Source organism: Marmota marmota, unplaced genomic scaffold, assembly GCF_001458135.2.
Source record: "Marmota marmota marmota unplaced genomic scaffold, marMar, whole genome shotgun sequence".
In the NCBI taxonomy this organism is placed as follows: Eukaryota; Metazoa; Chordata; class Mammalia; order Rodentia; family Sciuridae; genus Marmota; species Marmota marmota.
Window position 1 is genome coordinate 32,962,107 of NW_026000026.1, and position 22,747 is coordinate 32,984,853.

At 37.1% G+C, this 22,747-nt stretch overlaps 1 protein-coding gene across 1 annotated transcript in view; it reads right to left on the reverse strand.

Annotated features, from left to right (window-relative positions):
- Window positions 1-343: 343 nt before the first annotated feature.
- Hao1 (hydroxyacid oxidase 1) overlaps window positions 344-22,747 on the reverse strand; it is a 52,244-nt gene continuing 29,840 nt past the window's right edge. The window contains exons 4-8 of the mRNA XM_015482819.2: window positions 17,753-17,928; window positions 11,498-11,589; window positions 3,543-3,701; window positions 3,302-3,371; window positions 344-1,073 (exon numbers count right to left, since the gene is read on the reverse strand). Coding sequence (XP_015338305.1) covers window positions 1,003-1,073; window positions 3,302-3,371; window positions 3,543-3,701; window positions 11,498-11,589; window positions 17,753-17,928 — 568 coding nt within the window. The 3' untranslated portion in view covers window positions 344-1,002. The remainder of the gene's footprint in view (window positions 1,074-3,301; window positions 3,372-3,542; window positions 3,702-11,497; window positions 11,590-17,752; window positions 17,929-22,747) is intronic.

Sequence of the window (22,747 nt, forward strand, 5' to 3'; positions counted from 1 at the left end):
GCAGCCTCCAATTCTCCATGACCAACTGTCCAAGGACACTTGACATTAACTAGCAAATAAGACACTATGATCAACTAAGAGAAAACCATAGAGAAAATGAAACGTTTTATTTTATTTTTTCTTCTTTCTGAGCAAGGAATCCACATCTTTACTTGGAATCACCCTATAAATTATGTAGTGATTCCCAAATGTGACTATCAGTGAGCAAAAAAGCAAATGAGGAAAGCAACAGATATAGGAGAAATAGAAGAATTAATGGGTATGCATCAGAGGAACAGGGGGATAATTATGGGTCAGAGATTAACTGGTTGAATTCCATATTGTTAACATTGAACCAGATACATTATTTTCAGAATTATTTATTTCTGATTAAGAAAGCGACATACACCATAAAACATTCAGATCTACTCAGATAATAACAATGGGAATAGAAATCTACCTTTGAGGCAGCAGCATAGCTCAGGGTGTTGGAAAGTAACAGTATCTACAAAAATCACAAATTACCACCATCCATTCCAATTCCCAGTACTATTTAGTTTGCGTTGTGACTCCAAATCTCCTGTTTCTCCAAGCATCTCCAGTATGTCAAACCTGAGCACTCAATTTAAGAATTTCCAAACACAATGCAGGTTAATAAAGAGTGAGAACATTATCTTTTTACCTCTGAGTTAGCTACCTCCAGTTTTACCAAAGGATATCTTTTGTTTTCCAGCACTTTTACCTGCCAGAGGATGACGTTGTCTAAACACATTTTCAATGTTTTCTTTTTAACAGTTAATATATTTCCAGGATGCAAGTCCATTTCTTCTAAAAAGTTCCTATGACACCCATTGAAAAGTCAAAAGCAATGAACTAAAAGGGATTGCTATTTTGTTAGAGAAGAACGACACCCTTTGTATTGAAGTGGGGAATTACAGACTGTGGTCACCCTCTGCACAGTGTCTCTTTGTCAAGTAATACATGCTGAAAAAAATAATACAGATGGGAAAATATTGTGCACTGTCAGATCTTGGAAACAGCCAAAGGATTTTTCCTCACCAATGTCTTGTCAATGACTTTCACATTCTGGCACCCTGAAAAAAATAATGCATACATTTAATATGGAATGAATGCAATAATAATCAGGCAGGTAATCGTTTTCCCAAGGAATGTAAAACTTGACAAATGTAAGGTTTATGATTCAAGGTAGGCTTGCCAAATCTTATGTGGCATGAGACCATTTTTATTACCTAAACAGTCCTTAACACAAAATGACTGGCACATATTTTTATTAACACAAAGAGTGTATTCTTTCTGCCACATTTAATAGAGAGCCAGTGGCTGAAAGCTCTCTTTTAGGATATATGCCTGTACCAAATTAAAATGCAAAGTGAGGATTCACGGGATGGCATTCTTCTTGGGGATGTTCTAACAGGCTCAAGACAGTAGTGAGTAAACAGTTTAATTTCAGGAGTTTTCTCTTTGTGAACAATCTGGATCCTTTGGGTCACAAAAAAAAGAATCCCTCTTTAGCTTTGAAACTGGGGTAGTTGATGATTTATTCAAGGTCATTCTTTGCAGCTAGAGGTTCATTCTGTGCCAAATTCAAAACAGTCGCTAATAATAACATTTATCTATTCTTTCAACAAATATTTATTTGTTGTTATTTGAATGTCAAGTACTGCAGTAGGCATTGAAAAGCTACAGTGAAGACAGCAGACAAAGATCCCTGCTTAACATTTCTTATATCTGAGAGGACATGTAAATTAAAAAGTGAATCATACGAAATATTATATATAGAAGGTAATGGATGCTAAAGAAAAACAGTGGCATAAGAACACTGGGAAAGAAAATTGGAAGACAAAGGGATGGGAAATGGATTGTTATTTTAAATAGAGCAGCCAAGGTGGGCCTTTGTGGAAAAAAAAAAAAGTACAATTTCTATGTGAAAGCACTGAGAACCCAAGGACGTTCTTCATAGAGATATCTGTGAGGAATCATCCATTAGGAGGAAGCAGCCAATGCAAAATTCCTAGGCCAAGATGTGTCTGACAGAGATAAGGGACATCAAGGAGGCAAGTGTGGCCCAGGAGGAATAACCAAGGGTGACAGTGGAGGAAGCTGTGATCACAAAAGCAACAGAGGTCAAACTGCATATGGCCTTGTGAACAGTGGTAAGGACTTCAGTACTGGGCTCTGAGTAAACCAAGAGCTCTTGGACAGGTCTGATCAGAATATTAATGTGATCTGAATTAAATGATTTGAATTTAAACTGATCATTCAGCTAGGATGATCAATAGAGAACCTCAGAAGGGAGGTCAGATGGAGAGGCAGACCAGCAATACCCACAGGAAGAGAGATGATGATGGCCCTGGCAGTGGAGGTGATGAGTGAGGGCAGATCCTCATTATATTCTGAAGATAGAGCCCTTGTGGATGTGAGGGAATGAGGACAAAAAGAAGACCACTCAGGAATGACCCAATATTTTTGATGTGAGCCACTTAAACTATAGTGCTATCATCTGGATCATAAATGTCCTGGGGTATTCCGTCGGTATGTTACAGGCTTGGTCTCGAGCCTATGGTACTATTGAGGAGGTAGTGAAAGGGTTAGATCCTTGAGGGCATATCTTCAAAGGGTATATCAAGACCCCTGCTCCTTCCTTTCTCTCTTTCTCTTTCTCTGCTTCCCAGCCACCATGAGGAGAAAAGTTTTCCTTCCAAGGTGCTTCCACCATATTTTCTGCCTCACCCCAGACCCAAAGCTATAGGATCCAGCAACCATGGACTGACACTTCTCAAATCATGAGCTAACATGAATCTTTCCACCTTGCAAGTTGATTATCTCAGTTTTTTTTGTCACAGCAACAGAAAGCTGACTAACACACGTCGTATAAGACTGAGACAAGAGAAACTACAGGTGGAACTGATCTAATGGAGAAAGTTAGCAACTTAGTTTTGAACAAGTGGAATTTGACATGCCACTTAGATAGCCAAGTGGAAGTGTTGACAGGTCAGTGAGATTTATATATTGATATGTTATGAGATGAGAAAGAGCATAATGTAGCATTCACCCTTAAGGTACTCATATCCACCAAAATATCCCTAATAAAACTATCAAGGATAGAATCTAACTGCTCACTATAGAATCCCTCAGTTCAGTGTGCTCTGAACCAAAACTCAAAATAGGAAGTCATCTTCAAATTTAATGTGCACCAAATGATTCCATTTTCTTCCTGCTCAAAACCACTTCTCTCCATCAAGGAGCCTGACTTAAAGTCCACAGAAGAAAAGAAAGTTATAGATGTGAATAAGAGCCTTACCACTCAGAGCCATGGCCAACCGAAATTCTTCCTTGAGTATCTCAAGGACATCTTGGACACCTTTCTCCCCCTAAAGAAGTAAAAGACACAGAACTATTGGGTAAATCAGTTGGACTGGTTTCAGTAACTGGGGGGAAAAAAAAAGCAAATTTGAAATTGAATAGCTTACTTTTCTTTAAAAGTCCAACTATGTCACTATTGATTCATCTTGCTTTATATATTTATTTATTTGTCTAATTACCTGGAAGGCCAAGCCCCATATGATGGGTCTCCCCACAAACACAGCCTTGGCACCCAGGGCCAGAGCTTTCAGAACATCAGTGCCTTTCCTTACACCCCCATCCAGGAAGACTTCCACCTTTCCCTCCACGGCCTCCACAATTTCTGGCAGAACGTCAATCTGTGAAGAGATAAGGTCAATAGTTTCATACTATCAATGTTGAATTTTTATTCAATTCCACTTTCAAGGACCACTAGCCCACCCAACCAAGTCTTAAGAGAGAAAGAAGCGGAGTAGGCCTGGGTGAACAATAAAATTATTTCCCCTTGAAAAAAAGAAGTACAACTGTTAGTAACTGAAACAAAACAATGACCAAAAATAAAAAGCAAATTTGAAATTTAGTAGCTTATTCTTCTTTCAAAGTCAAATATTGGCTTGTTTTACTGATATTCAAATTCTAGGGCTATGATAAAAAAATTATAATTTTGAAGCAATTTGATCTTTTATAGCTTTTCTTTTTAAAAAATGTAAATTGACAGGTAGACTGGCATACTCCTGTAATCCAGCAATTTGGGAGATTGAGACAGGAAGGTTGAAAGTTCAAGGCCAGCCTCAGCAATTTAGCAAGGTCCTCAGCAACTTAGTGAGACTCTGTCTCAAATAAAAAATAAAATGGGCTGGAGATGTGGCTCAGGGGTAAACTTCTCCTGGGTTCATTCAATCCTCAATACCAAAAAAAAAAAAAAAAGGAAAAAGGAAAAAAGAGAAAGAAAACAAAAATTGTAAACAAAATAAACTATCTTGTTTACACATTATTACAAATCAGCTGAAATTCACACTCAGATGATACTGCAAGCTCTGGTGTATAAAAATGCAAATTGGCCAGAAATGAAAAATTTAGTCTTGATTCCCTTGTCTAACATGTTTTGCATACAGAAACATATATTAGAGAATTTTCTGAGAAAATGTTTTCATTGTTTTTAAAGGGAAAAAATCACATGAGATTTGAAAATCCCCATCTTGATTGACAATAGATGACTGGCTCAGGTTAACACTAGAGAATACAAGATCCTCAGAGATCTGCTGGGTTGCACTATTCTTCCTTATGCTTCATACCTCTCAGAATTCACTTACTTTCCAAGGCAACTTCACTTTCTCTCACTAAAAGAAGCAGAATGCACTTGCCCACTCCCTGACTTTGGCCTTGGCCATGCAACCTACTCTGGCCAAATATATGTAAGCAGAGATGGCAAAGGGCCATTTCTGGGCACAGGCTTAAGCAACTTCAGGCTTTTCTACTCACTCTTGTACCTTGGTTATTTGTCCTAAGAAGAACACACCCTCCCCCGCCCCTTTAATATTCCCCACTTAGCTTGGACCCCAGGATGTCTTATTCAGGAAGCAGAGCTATCCCAGCCAAGCCAAGCTGGACCTGAAACTTGGAGCACAGCCAGCTACCAGGCCTAGATCTAAGATCCCTGTTAACACAAAGCTTCAAGGGAATAAATGACTGTCCATGTAAATCACTGAGTTAGAGATCTTTTATTTTATAGCATTAAGTGGCAGTATCTAACTGATACAATTGGCTAATTTGATGAAGATCTTTGCATTTGAAAATTGAAATAGTTCCTGTAGACGAAAATCTGTAAAACTATCCACATCCATCCTCAAATGTTGACTTCTAAAATGAAGCCCAGACTCTACTTAAAATGCATGCTGTAGAAACTACCATACACTCAAGTGCATTTTTTTCCAGAAATAATTGTGCTGAAATCACTAAAAGGCTTTTCTCCTTCTCCTCTAAAATTTTGAGGCTAAACTCAAGTAGATTTTTATGTAAAAGGGTGAAATCCAAACATGGCTACAGAGTTAGAGGAAGCGGAGGCAACTCTTGGCATATGGCCCTTAAATATTTGGCAGGTAATGTGATTTTCCTCTTTTCCTTTGGTTTCTCTGCCTTGCCAAACATGCTTTGGATCCATTTACATATGTGCCCTTACCTATACATAGTCCTCCTTTTACATTCAAGCAAGTTACATCAACATATAAATGCTACAATTTCCAGGCCATGATGCAAGCCATAATTAAGCATATTTCCCCATTTGAAACCAGAACCAAAGAAAAATATTAGCTATCTTAGGTTCAATACACATTTTCAAAGTCACACAAATCAAGTCTGTTTAGGTTATTTCCAATGCCTAGCATGGCCTCAAAGTAAACTAATAAAGATACTTAAAATGTGAATCCTGGGTTATAAAACAGAGCCTATGTTTGAGTTCCTGTGTCTTTGGACAAGAATGTTCTGCCCATTGCTGAGCATCTCCATTCTCCCTTTTTCCTTTCAGTAGTTACAGTTTTATGAGATATAAATTATATAAAATAATTCCAATCATGACAGGTTGAATAAATAAATATAGTAGATAAACCCATTATTTTAAGACCCTGTTTAAATTTTCTTCTCTTCAGTTCACATCCCTATAGCCTCCATTGTTAGTCTTTTGACTTCTAACATTTTAGCAAAACAGCTGAGCATCAAATCAGATAAAACCAGATCTGCTTTAGTTAAAAGCAAAGAAGACCAAGTACAAGTCATTGCCCATAAATCTTCCCCTGATTCTGTACCTGACCCTAGCTATCACACTTTACTGCAAATCTGAGGTTCCTACTAAGCACACTTAGAAAAAAAAAACTGGTCCACGAGGTTCAGCTTATTGTTTGCAAAATGCAAAAAAAAAAAAATGGTAGCCATGATTTCCCTCCCTGTCTTCATTTCTTGAAGGATTATAAGGATTATGGTGCAAGGGAATAGGAGCAGGGAGATCTGATCTGGCTTGCTTTCACCAATAGAAGATGAGAAATGTTGACATTCAGTTCTAAACCTAGATCTTAAAAGACCTAATTCGTTCTAAACCTAGGTCTTTAGGAAATCAGTCACCTCCTGAGAACAAGCCCACAAGAGTGTAGGAAGACAGAAGGCAACCAGAGCCACCCATACTGAGCTCATCCTACACCAGCCTGCCCTAGTAGACTGGGCAGCTGACCACAGGCACAGATGAGTAAGCCCAGCCAGAAACACAACTCCACTCCCCAGAAGATCTCAGTCCAAATTGCCAACCCACAAAATTGTGTAATGAATAAATGGCTATTGTTTTTTAGCCAGTAAATTTCAGAATGGTTTGTTACACAGCAGAAGCCAACTGATGATGTCAAGTGTTACTCAAGGATGAAATTACATGGGCCTTTTTGTATTTTCCTTTTATTTATTTACTTTTTTGCTTCTAAACTAGACAAGTGCTGTACCACTGTGCTATAATCCTAGCCCCATAGACCCCATTTCAAAAGAAAAACATGAATCTCAAATCTCACAAAATATGCCCAATAACTCAACTTTAAAGACACCAACTTAGCAACCTAAATACTTATTCTACGAAAATGTTTTGCAATTGAGAATTTTCAGTGGAAAAGAATGTCATGTTTGTAAGTTTGAGGTACTTTGGGTCCACTTAGCACCAAAACAAAATGCAGCCAGTATACAGTGGCACACACCTATAATCCCAACAGGTTGAGAGACTGAGGCAGGAGAATCTTGAGTTCAAAGCCAGCCTCAGCAAAAGCCGAGGTGCTAAGCAATTCAGAGAGACCCTGTCTTTAAATAAAATACAAAATAGGGCTGTGGATGTGGCTCAGTGGTTGAGTGCCCCTGAGTTCAATCCCTGGTACCGCCACCCCCAGCCCCACAAACACACACACACACACACACACACACACACACAAAATGCAAACTGAAAAAAAAAATACTCTTAAGATTCAAACATATCAGAGAATCTGTCTTTAGACCTACATTTGAGATTTTAGAAATCAATCAGATTCTATCATACTATGCTCAAATGGCTTCAAGGTCAACCTGGGCCACATTATTACTGTAATGATAAGGTCCTTGAAGTAAACTGGGTTTCTTGTGTGTGTATTTTTTAAGTTTTTACTTTTTTATTGATTCTTTTTAGTTATGTATTACAGTAGTATCCATTTTAACATAATTATTCAAGCATGGAATATATCTTATTCTAACTCAAACCCTAGTACACCTCCTTCCCCTCCTCTCTCCCCACCTGCTGCTTCCTTCTCTCTATTGATCTTTTTGCCATTTACCCATAGTTATTTTTTAATTAATTTCTTGTGGATATAAACAACGATGAGATTTGCTATGATATATTCATATGTGTTCATAGGAAAGTTATGTCAGACTCATTCCACTCTCCCTCTCTCTCTCTCTTTTTTTTAATCCTTTTGGATATAGCAAAGACCTGGAAGCAGTTATCAGAAGCAACGTGTTAAGATGAACTAAAGTTAAATTTCTGGCCGAGGGCTCCTAGTGATAACTATTTCTCCATACTAAGGAACCCTGAGATTATTAGAAATGTAGAAATCATATCCTCAGCCACGTAGTAAGAAAAGGCTTACACATAAAAGTATCCTGTTTCCCCATCTCTCATCCCAAAGGAGAGGCAAGACAAAGACTTAATTAACCCAAGACTCCCAGTTCAGTGTTCCTCCCATGACGTCACGTGACCTCTGTTGTTCTGACTTATGATGTAACCAATTCCTCTGGACAATGAGCCCTTCTGTTCATCTGTTGAAAAGTTCAACACCCCAGCCTCCTTCAAGGCTCTTTGCCACTCAACCTCAAAATCCACACACTGAGGGGAAAACCCCAATTTGCCATAAATGAAGTCTTCTCTCTCACATTTCTCTCATCATCACGGGCCTTAAATTTCTTCTAAATTAGGAGGCAAAAAACTCAAGTATCTCCTGTCATACACACAGCATGCAAAGGGAGGGTTATTGTTTTTTTAAAAACAGTCTCAGAGACCACAACTCAAAAAGCCCTTTTAGATAAGTTTCCATATCCCCTCAGCCAGAGGGAAATAAACCACACCATTTAGATATTTTTCCCCTTAAGATCTAGTTAGATTTGATTTCAGTAGATTTATATTTTATTTTTAGAAAACAAACTTAATTTGGGCCGCACACTGAGTCTATGTCTTCATACACAAGTGAGGCATAAATCTGAGAAAAAGTCTTGAGCGCTGACCAACTTCCCCACCCTGCTCACAGGAAGGCTTCACTTTCCACCTCTATTTACTTGCAGGCAATATTTAATATCACCTAAAAAGATGTGTCTCTAGGAGTAAAGCTGAGCTGGAAAAGGTGGAAAACTTACAGTCTTAGTATTCTAAATCTTGGTATAATCCTGCAGTGTATAGACTTGGTTGATTGAAATCAATAGTACTATAGAAAGAACAGTGCCACAAGCACACCCAATATTCCCCACCCAATTTACTCTGCCCTGTGTCACACTCCACTCATCTATCAATTGTAGCTAAATTGACCTGCCTGTTCAATGAAATGATAACCTATGACTACTTGGGTAAATTATTTCTTCTACTCTCTACTCTACTTCCAGTTGTTTAAATATAGTCCACTAGTCATCCCAATCACAGCCATCTATATCAGAACTATGATTAAATTGATCTCATAAAAGAGAGAACAATGTATATGCCAATTCAGTTTAGAAAAAATAATGTGGTCTAGAAAGACCATCTACATTATTTAATAAATATGTACATTTTTTAATTTTTGTTATATGATACTAGTTTCTTTTGCCTGTGATAAATCAAATTATAATGCATTACAGTTCAAAAGCAACAAAAGAATTACATCTGATGTCTAACTTCAAATGATAAGAAAACCAGGATTCAGAGTAGAAATCCCCTCAGCAGTTCAGGTTCTCCTTTTCTCTTTCCTTGGATATGATAGTTATGAAGGTCACCTAATTGCTATTCATGCCAAAATCCAATTTGTAACACTCACTGCTGTTAAACCAAGTCTCTTCTGCTGTATATCCAATGACTTAGTATTTAAGAAACTCCTCCTTTGTCTATCCAGGCAGGTATATTTCTCAGGACTCCCTCATTTCCACCAGACACTGCAAACAGAGTGAACTACCTCATATTCCCCAAGCATATCCCACTCTTTCTCATTCCACATGAAAGCTTGTAGTTCTAAAGATGGAGGTTCACTCGAGTCCAGGGCAGATCTGAAAGTTACTTGCAACATCATTACCTCATCTATACAAATCTTAGCCAATTCCACAACTCCACACAACATCATAAGGAAATGACTTTTTAATACCTTATCCAGAGCTTCTGATCCCAATTCTGGATCATTGATCCATGAAATATATCCAAAGCTATATATCTGTCTCATGGTTTAGATATGAAATGTCTCCTCAAAGCTTATGCATTAGACAATCCAAGAAAATTTGGAGGTGAAATGATTGGGTATTGAGTGCCTTAACCTAGATCAGGACATTAACTCAGTTGAGTGTATTTAACTGGGTGGTAACCTAGGCAGGTGAGGTGTGGCTGGAAGAGGTAAGTCATTGGGATGTGCCTTTGGGGTTTATATTTTGTCCCTGGTATGCAAGACATCTCTCTCTGCTTCCTGTTGTCATGTCCTGAACTGCTTTCCCCACCCACATTCTCCGGCCACAATGTTTTTGCCTTACCTTAGGCCCAGAGAAATGGAGTTGGCTGTCTGTGGACTGAGATCTCTGGAACCTTGAGCCCCAAAGTAAACTTTTCTTCTAATTGTTCTTTTTAGGTCTTTTGGTCACTCTGCTAAAAAAGCTGACTAAAACTGTCTCCACAATTTTTGATCCAGTTCTCATTCCCCAATCTTTGATCCCAAAATCTGCACTAAATAGATTGCTGGTATCCTTGGCTTTGGGTCTCCTTGAGGCTAACTCATTACCACAATTTGCAAGCCAGTTTAGTTTTTTGTTTTATTTTGTTTTGTTTGGGGGGGGGGCAGTACCAGGGATTGAATTCAGGGGCACTCTACCACTGAGCCACATCCCCAGCCCTATTTTGTATGTTTAATAGAGACAGAGTCTCACTGAGTTGTTCAGCACTTTGCTTTTGCTGGGGCTGGCTTTGAACCTGAGATCCTCCTGCCTCAGCTTCCCAACCTGCTGGGATTACAAGCATGTGCCACTGTGCCCAGCCAGTTTAGTTCATTTTTATATCTAGATTCTGAACTCTAATTTGTCTAGCATGGTATGTAAAGTATATAATAACCACAGATTCACATTGAAATCTCCTGGATAGCTTTAAAATGTATTGGTGTTTATGTGCCTCCCGATGATATGAGATTCTGATGAATGGATCTGCAGAGTAGCCTGGATATCATGATTCTCAAAGTTTTCCAGGTGATACAATATGCAACCAAGATAGTTCATAGCTCAACAGAGCAGCCTGTTTGCTGCTGAATTCTGCTCAACTGGGCCATAGGACTTCTATATTCTTTCCTCTTTACTTTCTTTGTGCAGCTTTTCAACTCCCACCCCTAGGGGGCTGCAGACATAGCTTGGTAATACAGTGCTTGCCTACCATACACCAGGCCCTGGGTTCAACCCCAGCACCACAAAACTCATAAATAAACAAATATTTTAAATTCCATTCCCACCTCCTCAGGAAATTCCAATGTATCCCTCTTCCTGACTTCTTGTCATAATTGAGCCTATGATCTCTAACTCCACCAAAGCTTTTTATAATTTCCACAATTTTCTATTAGCTAATCTTTTTTGGATTCTCATTGCTTAATATTTCCTCCCCTTTATGATAACTGCTGAAGTACCTATGATCACAAGGACATCCCTGCTCACAAATGCCTGATTACTTAACAAAGGCTTACTTATGAATTTATGAATAAATGTACTAGATTGATTAAAAATACTCCTATTAGTTGATTTCAATTATTCTGTGCCACTGAAAATCTGTGATGTCGCATATCCACACATAGTTCACCTTGTGTGATGACAAAAATTTGCACATAGAATAAGCAGACATAGAGAGAGTCAAAATTGAGATGGAAGTGGGAGCCAAAGAGAAATCTCAGCACTTGAGGAAACTCACGGTGGCTGGCACTCCATCAAGTTGTCGAGCGCCATGATTGGACACTAAGATCCCATCCAGACCATGCTTAACTGCCTTCCTGGCATCATCGCCTGGGGGGAAAAGAAAAACAGCCTATGAAAACTAGGATTTAACAGGTTTGGGTTTAGAGGCTGCAACAATCCAATTTTTCTATCCATTTATACTGAGAATTTAGTATATCCTCAAGTTCTTCAAAATTTCCCATTATTCTGTCTAATCTATGTCATTCATCTTATTGTCCTTAGAGGCAACTAACTGCCTAGAGACCTCTACCTTCTTACTCATTTCTGTATTTGTAATTTTGGGACCCCATTACCTATCTTCATCCTCTATGACTGCTCCTATTCTATTGGGATTGAAAGTCTTATAGTCCAATACATAATTTTCCCTGTCTCCTCTGTGTTCCCAGAGAGCCCACCTTGAGTTATAATTTTCTATTTTTCTTCAATCAAAATTCTCCCTTATTGTTGTTTTTTTTTCCATAAATTCCTGAAAGTTTTTGGCTATTTGTGCTCTTCATCTGTTTAGCCGTGCTGTCATTGATTTATATATGTCAGTAAGAATGAAGTCTTGTGTTTGATAAGAGGGTACCTGTGTATTTAGTCCAATGCATATCAATTAAAGTGTATTTTCAAAATGGTTCTCTAATGTATGGTCTTAATGCACTGCTGTCCAATTGAATTCTGGGTGAAAATTAAAATATTCTTTATCTGTTCACTTCCATACAGTGACCACCTGCCACATGCAGTAATTGAAATGTGGCACTGTGACTAAGGAACTGGATTTTACATTTATTTTATTTTACTTAATTTAGGCAGTCACGTGTGACTGGTGATTATTATATTGGACAGATGATGTTTATATAAGTTTACCTATCTTAATAAAGATATACAGTAGGGTATTTTTTTAAGTTTAGATATAGTCATAAATAACATTAACACGCAATGTAAAATTATGTTCTAAAATGATGTGGTTTGGTCTGGTTATGTACTTGTATGCATGATACCAAATAGAAAAGTCAAATATAAAAAAAAAACATTGAAATATGTGAATTATGATATTATGTGAACCCCATAATTGAGCACGTATGTATTCCTCCTACTTGTATTTGATTTCTGCCACCATAGAATATTATTAATAAATAGATCCTATAAAGAATGAAGAAGGGATTGACTTCTTAGGCTAAGTCATAGGACTATCTGAAATTTTTTATTGGCGTATATTAATTAAGTAGAATGCTGGGTTTCAATGTGATATATTTTCCCATATATAAAAACATAATTTGATTGATTTTGCTCCCAGTACCTTTCCCACAATCCCATCCTCCCTCCCCAAGATCCCTTTCCTATACTCTAATGGTTGTTCTTCTACTTTCATTGAATCCCGTTTTTCCTCCTAGTTGTTTTTTTTTCCTCCTCTTGCTTCCACGTAAGAGAAAACATACAATAATTTCCTAAGTCTGACTTATTTTGCTCAAAAATATGGTCTCTATTTTCCTGAAAATGCATAATTTCATTCTTGTTTATGGCTGAATAAAAGTCCATTTTGTTTGAATGCTATATTTTCGTTACCCATTTATCTCTTAACATACACCCAGGCTTATTCCATAACTTGGTTATTGTGCATTGTGCTGCAATAAACATGGATATGCCTGTATCTCTTGGATAAATATGAAGGAGTAGTATAGCTGGACCACACGGCAGTTCTGTCTTTAGCTTTTTAAGGAACTTCCATATTGATTTTCAGAGAGACTGCTCTGATTTACATTCATACCAAAAGAGTTCCTTTTTCCCCCACATCTTCATCAACATTTATTGCTATTTACATTCTTGATGTTTGTCATTCTAACTTGAGTGAGATATAATTTCAGTGCAGTTTTGATCTGCAGTTCCCTCACGCCTAAAGATATTGAGGTTTTTTTCATATAATTGTTGATCCTTCATATTTTTTAATGTCTGCTTGATTCAGTTGCCCATTTGTTCATTGGGTATTTGCTTTTTTCAATGTTGTGTGTGGGGAGGGGTATTTGTTTGTTTTCATTTTTGTTTTTTACTTCTTCATGCATTCCAGACATTATTAGAAGAGTAACTGGTGAAGATTTCCTCCCATTATGGAGTCACTCACTGTTAATTCTTTCCTCTACTTTGCAGAGCTTCTTAATTTGATGCCATCCCTTTTATTGATTCTTTCTCTTATCTCCTAAGCTATAAGAGTCCTAGTCCTAGTGGTTTTTGCTGAAGTATATGTATATGTTGAAGTGTTTCCCCTATTTCTTCTTCTAACAGTTGCAAAATTTCTGGTCTTATACTTCTGTCTTTGATCCATTTTGAGGTATCTGTACAGGGTTAGATATAGAAATCTAGTTTCATGTTTTCTATATATGAATGTCCAATTTTCCCAGAACTGCTTGTAAAACGGGCTGTTTTGTCTCCAGTGTATGGTTTTGGTACCCTTTGTCAAAAATCAAATGACTGTTGTGTAGGTTATTCTCTCCTCAGACTGGTTTGCAGAATAAATAAATTGAGTGTTTGGAAAGTGTCTGACACATGTTGAGTACTCAGATGATTATGAAATATTACTAATACAGTCATCTGGTAGTGCAGGGAATATAAACTAAGAAGATGAGTTAGGTAGAGGAAGATTCATTTGCTGGATGCTTTGGGAAATTTATTTGTGTTCTGTTTATAGCAATAAAGTTTCATGCTAGTCTGGAGGATGATTATAAAGCACCCTGCATTTGGAGTAAGTGTTATTTAAGAAATAGTTTGGTGTTTTCCATTATTTCAAATGGGTTTCCATGTTCTCCAGGCAGTGTAGGACTATAAGGCCAAACAACAACAGAAGGATTTTCTCAGGGGATAGAAGCAGGAGCTTATAGAGAAGCGAAGACAGTAAGAATAATTCGTGAATGGATATAAGCTCTTTTAATTAGCTGCTTATAAATCTGTCTTTTGCAATTAATTTTTTTTATTTATAACCTGGACAGGAAAGCAATTTTGCCTTCATGAGAAGGTCAAAATATTCTGACTTAGCAAAATGTTCATGAATCTTTGATATTTTCATTAACCATAATAGTTTACTGGTTTGTCATTCCTTATGTGTTAATTTGCCATTAAATTACACTGATCATTTAAGAAGCGAAATAACTGATAAGTATTCATACTGTTTTCTATCTTATTAATATACTATTTTCATATTTAATCTAAAATATCAAAGTGAAATATAGGTCATCAAGATTTACACTAAAGTCTTCTGAACTCTAGATAACTGGGCAACAATTTTTAATACAATTGAGACAGCCTGAGTAAAATATTATTTAAAGTGTCTTAAATGAGCAAACCAACCATGAAAAGAATTAATTAAACAACACTTCCGTAGATGCAAAAATAAGCCACAGTGGAAGTGAGATAACCTCATTAAAAAAAAAAAAAAACTAAAAAGGATTATGCCTTTGCTCATGAGTCATTTGTTTATTAGTGTGAATTCTGGCAAAGACCAAATCCTGTCTGAAGTACACGTTTGGAGCTTGTGTTGATGTTCTCCAAGGACCAAGTTTAACCACAGCAAGGGATTACATCTTGCATTCCAATGTGCATCCACTAAAATGCAATTCTTAAAATGGTGGTAAGGATGGGATGTTTCACCTAGATCTTTCCAAATGCTCTTGAGTTTATGTTCCAGTGAACATAATCTGCATACTTCTGGTAAAAGGAAAATGAAAGGAAAGGGATGACTCTCAGTCAATCCATGTGATTCTGGAAGAAGACTTGTGACGTGAGTACTGGATTTCCCAGAACTCATCCACCTTCCCCTCCTCATCTCCAGATTGTGTATGAGCATTATTTGATGTAGTTGCTGTTATAGAGATGATTGTTGTTTGCTAAATAAATGAAACAAATAGTTACAGAAAAAACTGGACAAATATAAACTTACATTTATAAATAACTAACTTCTTTTCAAATGCCAAATGCTCTATTTCTTTATCTTGCTTTTTGAGTTCTAATTATATAGGCTTAGAGTTTTTACCAAGTATTTTATCTAATAAACATTTGGGCTACCTGATATGTGCAAAATATTGTGAAAACATGTAAAAATGAGCCAGATAATCCATATACACAAGAAAAAAGAGAGATGATGATGGTGGTGGTGGTGGTGGTAGTAGTCTTGGGCAAAATGATTACAGACTAAAATTCTAGATTATTTTTCAATGTAACCCATGATAGTAAGTGTAATGTAATGGATTTGCATAATAACCTATTGGGCAAAAAGTAGAAAATGATATAAATTGGGAATCCAGAATTGAAAACTGGGTCCAATAAAATGACCTCATTTTTTATAATTATTTCTTATTTAACTGAGACCATTTGGAAACTAGACTAAAAGTTTGTTCTTCTTTAGTGATTTCAAGCCAGATCTCCCAGGCCATGTCTGAGATTAACCATATTAATCTTCTAATTCAATTTTATCTTCTCATTCCCTTCCCTGACAATCATTTCTTACCTGGACAATCACACTTCCTGAATGTTCTTCCTGGCCACCTCCATCCATTAGGTCAATTTTACAAAACATGATTTTTCTAAGGTGCTGATCTGATGAGGTGGCTTCCCTGATTCAGATGCTTCAGTGATTCTCAACCACCTTAAAGTCTACATTCCCTAAAATGCCTTACATTTTATATAAGTTGTTACCCATAAGTGCTTTATTTCACTACTATTTCAGTCTGTAATACAATCTGTTGACCCATTATCAGAGTGAAATTCAAGTATCTTCATTCTGAAATGAAACCTTTTCTAATCTGCTCTTCTAATAGTCCAACCATTTTAAAGCCACTGCCTTACACTGCCTAGTATATCTTTAGTGTTTTATACTTCAACATTTTAAACAACCCCAAATGCTTTTTTATATGTTTGTCTGTATAACAACAGGCTCTTCTTTAGGCCAAGCATCTTAAATTATAATCATAAAAACTTTTAGCACAAAATAAGTACAATAAATGTGCATGGAATGAATGAATAAGAAGAAGCAAGAAACAATGAATAAATGACACAGAATATCCCTGTGAATGTTCTTTAGAACCTAAGGTTGTGTGGCTACAGAAAGTAAGGGGACAAGGTGGTTGCAAATATAAGAAGTGAAACTGTTGTTTAAAGGTATATGTAAATCATAATTTAATCACTATGGTATAAAACCCATAGAAATTTTGAATTCAGATAATGATCAATAGTAAATAGTGTGACAATACATTTTTCAAAAGCAAAGATTAAGCTAGACCCCTGTTTAAACATATCTCCAAAAGCTGCACTGAGCCCATTCTTTCATTTAATTTTTTCTTAGTGCATAGATGACACAAAGTAGGCAGCATGCTTAGAGCTTTATAATTAGAGACCACATGACACACATTCAAGTAAACTCCATGAACAAAGTTTGATTTGTTAGACTCTGAGATAAGTTAATACACTCTCTCATCCCAAAGCCACTTACTCAAACATTTCACTTTTTTTTTTCAAGTGTTTTTTTTGTTTTTGTTTTGTTTTAGCTATCTATATAACCATGCTGGAGGTGGAGGGACACAAAATGTTTTCAAAGAAAACATTTTTTTTTTTTTTTGAGAGAACACTCCAAAACATTGGCACTCCAAAGTCATTATAGTGATTATAAATCCTTGTGGGACTTGTATACATGTGGATTCTGGAGTAAGAATCAACTTCCTTACTATCCATGGGTTGATAATTGAGAATTATCCACCATTCTTCACAGAGAGATAATGGGAATTTCTCCACAGTCAAATATTAGCCCTGGCCATTGGTACTTGGAGGTAGCACAGGAAAAAGAGAAAAGACTCTTAAAACAACAGGTCTGGCTGTCCTAGTTCCTTCATTTGGGGCGTCTTTGGTCTAAGAGCAACTATTGTATCTTTCAGGTAAAACCATGTACTCGTGATGTTCTACCAAGATTTTGCCAAGTTCCATGAGTCAGTAATGGCTCCAGAACAAGTCAATGACATCACAAACACTTTGAAAAAGGTAACTTCTTACTTATCATCTTTTTCTCTGAATATTACCTAAGAATGAGTAGATATTTACTCACTAACATCAGAAGAGAGAACTGAGAATTGGAATGTGTCTTTTGATTTCCATAATAAGTTCTTCCAGATTGTTTTCCCTTAGGGGAAAAAAAAAGGCACGGCCGTATCCACTAAAGTTAGTACGGATTCCAACTGAGAAATAAACAAACCTCTTAAGATGCCCTTTGCAACAATAGGCAGTGATGTCAGTCCCCTCAGCCACTCAATATCTTTCCAACTGATGGATGGGTCTATAGCTTTCGCCACGTATGCAGCAAGTCCACTGTCATCTCCAAAATTTTCCGTAGGAGAAAATGCTAAATCATTGGTTTCAAAATTCTTCAACCTGAAATAGTTGCATAAATGTTAGAGTCTATAAACAAGTCAAAATAACACCTGGCATTTTGCCAGGGGAATGTTAGAGTTCGTAAACAAGTCTGGATGGTGCCTGGCAAAATGCCAGAGGGAGTGGTTTGAGAAGCAACAAAAGTGAGCCATTAAGTGTGAAGATTCCTGCTTGGTTGACTGCTGTATCTAGTTTATGTTAATTAGATAAGCTGTGTGGAATGTATAAATATTGCTCCTGTCCTACAATAAACGGCTCCTACTCCTGCTGTATCAACGTACACAAGTTGTTCGTCACCCCCCACCCCCCGTTATTTTGCTGCAGCCAGACTGCGGCACATAAAATAAAAAAAAATTCCCAAAGTCACAAATATATTTATGATGATTGAGTCAATGAAAAAAATAAAAGTGACTCTTTTCAAATTAATTAGCTATTCATTCCTCAATCACTCACTGAAGGTTACTTGCAGTTATATTTTCCATGTTTTGCTGTAGGACTCTAGGCTAAATGTGACAATTCAGTGGTCTTCATTGATTAACTAAAGAGTATGTGTGTGTGTGTGTGTATTGTTAAACATTTGTATATTTATAAGCAATTTCAAAGAAAAATATGTGGCCATGTTCAAACATTTCCTGTTTAGGCCAGTTTATGGATCTAAACAATAGACTTGATGTTATTTTCAGCCAGCAATGCAAATTAATCATAATGAAAAACATTTGCATGATGCTTTATAACTTACAAAGGGTTTTTATATATCTATATTTTCACATTTCTTTAAAAAACTTTTAGAAAGTAAAATTGACTCCTTGTCTCCCATTTTACACACACACACACACAAATGAAAACAGAAATGTAGAATGAGTTGCCCCAAGAATAAAGATAGCTAATGACAGCATTTGGGCTCCAACCCAGGTGTCTCCACTGAACTCTTGATTAGGTTCTCTTTGCTTTTATAAGTTGCATCCTGGCTATTACAACTGGCCTCAGGCAACCTGACAATGCCCTAGGGTCCAGACTAAAGAAGGCTGGAACTGCAGTAACATGTGTTAATACTTCCTGTCTGTTCCCCTGTGGACAATTTTACCTGCCATATTGTTAGGGTAGTAGTGGTGGTGGGTACTGGGTACAAGAGGTCTTTTCTGGTATATAAGTTGTCAGAACTGGCTTTCCAGCCATCCTTCATTATTTGTTCCTTCTGAAGCTCTGTACCTGCTGATTCAAACTTCCCTGATCTTCCAGACAACTTGGACAAAATCATGAGCTGTCCAATTATCAACACCTTAACCTGTGGCTTTTTCTTGCTCTGAGGAGCTTAAGTTACTAGCCATACAGAAGACTAGAAGTGTAAATAACCCAGCTCCTACACCACTCCAGAGACTAACTCTGAGATGCAATCTACATACACTCCCAGAGTTTTCCAGCAAGATTAAGCCTCAGTTGCCCTCTGTAACTGCCTTGATAAAGAGTTCTCTGTATGCTGCCTACCCCTCCTTGCCCCACTTCCCTGGCTCTCTAACAATATTTCTTCATATTCCAAACGAACTACCTGCATTCAAACCACTGGCTCACAGTCTGCTGCTCAAGGAACCCAATCAGGTACACCACTGAGTTGCTAACTTCCCGTGTCTAATTGCGTTGACCTAGTGTAGTCCCCAGTTTCTAATTCACCTCTAAACCTCTGCTGCTGGCTCATCCTAAACCTGAAGTCATTTCATTGGACCTAATATCCTCATATTCTAATTAGACTTTGACAGTTCCCCAAACTAAAGGAAAAGTCCTTTCTGCCTACGGGTCTGACCACTAGGTGAATACATGGTCACCTGGACACAATAGCACCATCCATGTGACTTATCTACCCACAGCCCCAAATCCAGTAGCAATCTTCAGTCCCTGAAAGGCTGCTTATAAATAATGACAATGACTGGGTTCACCTTGATCTTCTGCATATTGTAACTAACCCTGTTAGTCAGTCTCCTTTTCAGGTATAAGTAGAACTATATATTGACCTCTGGCTTAGTTCTAGCTCTCTGCTCCCCTCTGGCACTGAACATAGAAAAGACCTTGGAGCCATGGCTGTAAAAGCCTTTATATAAAACTAGAACTATCTGGGAACATTGTTTTTAAATTATTTTTTAAACAATCCTTTAATACAAAACTCTTTTGATACTTTTTACATTTCAGTATATTTCAGCTCAAATAACAGGTTGTGTAGCTCAAGTGGCATATATTATCATAAGGACATGAACATTCAATTCCATAATCCTTGATTCAAGCCATTAGAAACATTTTCTCAATAAGAATTGAATAGTGCTATAGTTTTATGGACTCAGGTGACCACTAAAAGTAATAGAAAATTCTAGCTCCTTGAGGGTCATAAGAACACTTATCTAGCTGTTGGGCTCTGATAGGGACTTTAACTGGGCTTCTTAAAAAATCAAACCACATAGGATTGCACATTTTATCACAGCCTTTGGTCTTCTGTGGTCACACTAACTTGAATTGAATTTACCTTTCTGGTCAATGACCATACACTTATGGTAAGACCTATTCCACTACTTATAAATTATATTAAAGTTCAAACTTTCAAGTAATGTTGTTAATAAGAAAAAGTGCAGTCTCTCTATCCCAGAGCAATAACAGGAGAAAAAAAATTGCTATGTGCATGGAGTCTAAATGGCACACCACCCCCATCCCAAACAAGCCACAGTGCTTCAGCAGGGGTGGGGTGAAAGGGTGAAATGGATAGGAAAAAACAGAAACATGGATAAAATTATATAAATAACTGTTGTTATTCTTGGATGGTGAATGCAGATCAACACTTGAATGAATGTTGCCTTACAGAAATCTCAGTGCACAATGAAGCCTTGTTGTTGCTCTCAAAATTGTTCAAAGCCAGAAGCCAAGAAAAAGTTTTCAGATATCTTGACAGAGACCCACGATGGAGTGTTTTACCAATGGCTCCAAGAGAAACCGCTATGAATGCTATTTTTATTCAGATTATGACATATATATATATATATATATATATATATATATATATATATATATATATACACACACACACACACACACACACACACCCCACACACATATCACACATGTATATATCACTTATGGCGCTTCTGATAACCAAAGTATTCCATTTCGTAAAAAAGGAAAAGAGAAATATTGAAATAATAACACAATTGCTTAGGGCTTAGTTTTTAAATACCAGTCTGTTTAATGGCACAAAGGCAAGTACCTTTTTTGTAAAATATTTGTTATGCCTAGAAGCTCTTAATATAATTTAACCTATTATAGAAATGGCTTTAGCTTTTAGTAAGTTAGTATCATGGTAATAGTGACAATTACTAAAGAAGGTTAAATATTATTAGATAACTACTAGCAATGCTATTATTATTGGATAATGTATAATATCTATTATATATATTGTTAATGTAACACTAAAGGTAAAGCCACATCTGTATATTGGAAAACCAAAAATTAAAATAAAATAAAGCTTGCAATATCAACACAGTAAAAATTAAAAGAGAGATTGGGGGAGACATTCAAAATCCACACAGGATTGGTTCACAGACCACCAGCCTTGAATTCTTTGATTACAAAAGTACTTATGTTCAGATGATAGCCCTGGTCATTTGTTTCTCAGTATGCCTGGTAGTTAAAAGACGGGCTAGAGCTATAAATTTCAAGTTCAAATCCATGAGCAACTTCTTCATAGTAATGTTATATGGAGAAAATCTTATGTTCTACTACATTTTTATTTATTGACTCAACAATTATTATCGAGCAATTACTTATTTAATGTCACCAGTAAATAAGACAGTGCAAACTCCCTATCCATTGTAAAGACTATATGTAAATTATAGAGCATATTGGAACGTAAGTACTAGCAAATAAGAAAAGAAATAAAAATATAAATGGGACAGAATAAAGGGATATGAACCGGCAGAATTTCCCATTGAAGTTTTAGTTAATGGTGACCAGGGCTGACCTTGATGAGAAGCTACTTTGAGAAGGAAATAGGTAGTGCTACATAATGTTTATTATAGCTGTAACAAACAACCACTTCTGTGGAAGCATAAGATGCCACACAGATTTATTATATTGAGGTTCTGAAGGTCAGAAATGCAAAATGGGTCTCACTGGATGGAACTCAAGGTGTCCTTTAGCATCATTCCTTCTGGAGCTAAGGAGAATCCATTCCCTTGCCTTTCTCAGCTGTAGGAACCTCCTGCTTCCCCTGCCTGCTGGCCACATCAATCCAGCCTTTGCTCCTGTTATCTCTCTCTCTGGCTCTGACACTCATGCCTCATGTTTCCTTAAACATTAAGTCTTTTAGGCTAAGATAGGATCACCTCCCTATCTCAAGGTCCTTAATCAGATCTGCATGTGAAGTAAGAGGTTCCAGCCATTAGGTATGGACAGCTTTGGCGTACCTCACCAATTAGCGAGGATGTTTTCCTCCATGATGTACCTCAGTCTTAATCAAGTGACCTCTCTTCTCTTGAAACTGCACTGAAAGAGCCAAATCCTAACCCAGTGTAAATTAACCATTCCCATGAGGGTTCAAAGAAATGAAAAGACAGACCATTGTCTCAAAGCCTCAAGAATCAGCATGATGAACCAGCTTCATTCCTTGCTTCATCCAGAGCAGAGGTGAATTTTCCTTACTCTTCTCAGTTTCAGGCACCTCCATGCCATTTATAATATGCAGACTTACATATGTTTTGCATATAGACCAAGCAGAGATTTCCTACCCCCTGAACTCTGGCTGCTCCCAGATGCCAACAGTCAGGAGCCTCCTCCATCCAGGCAG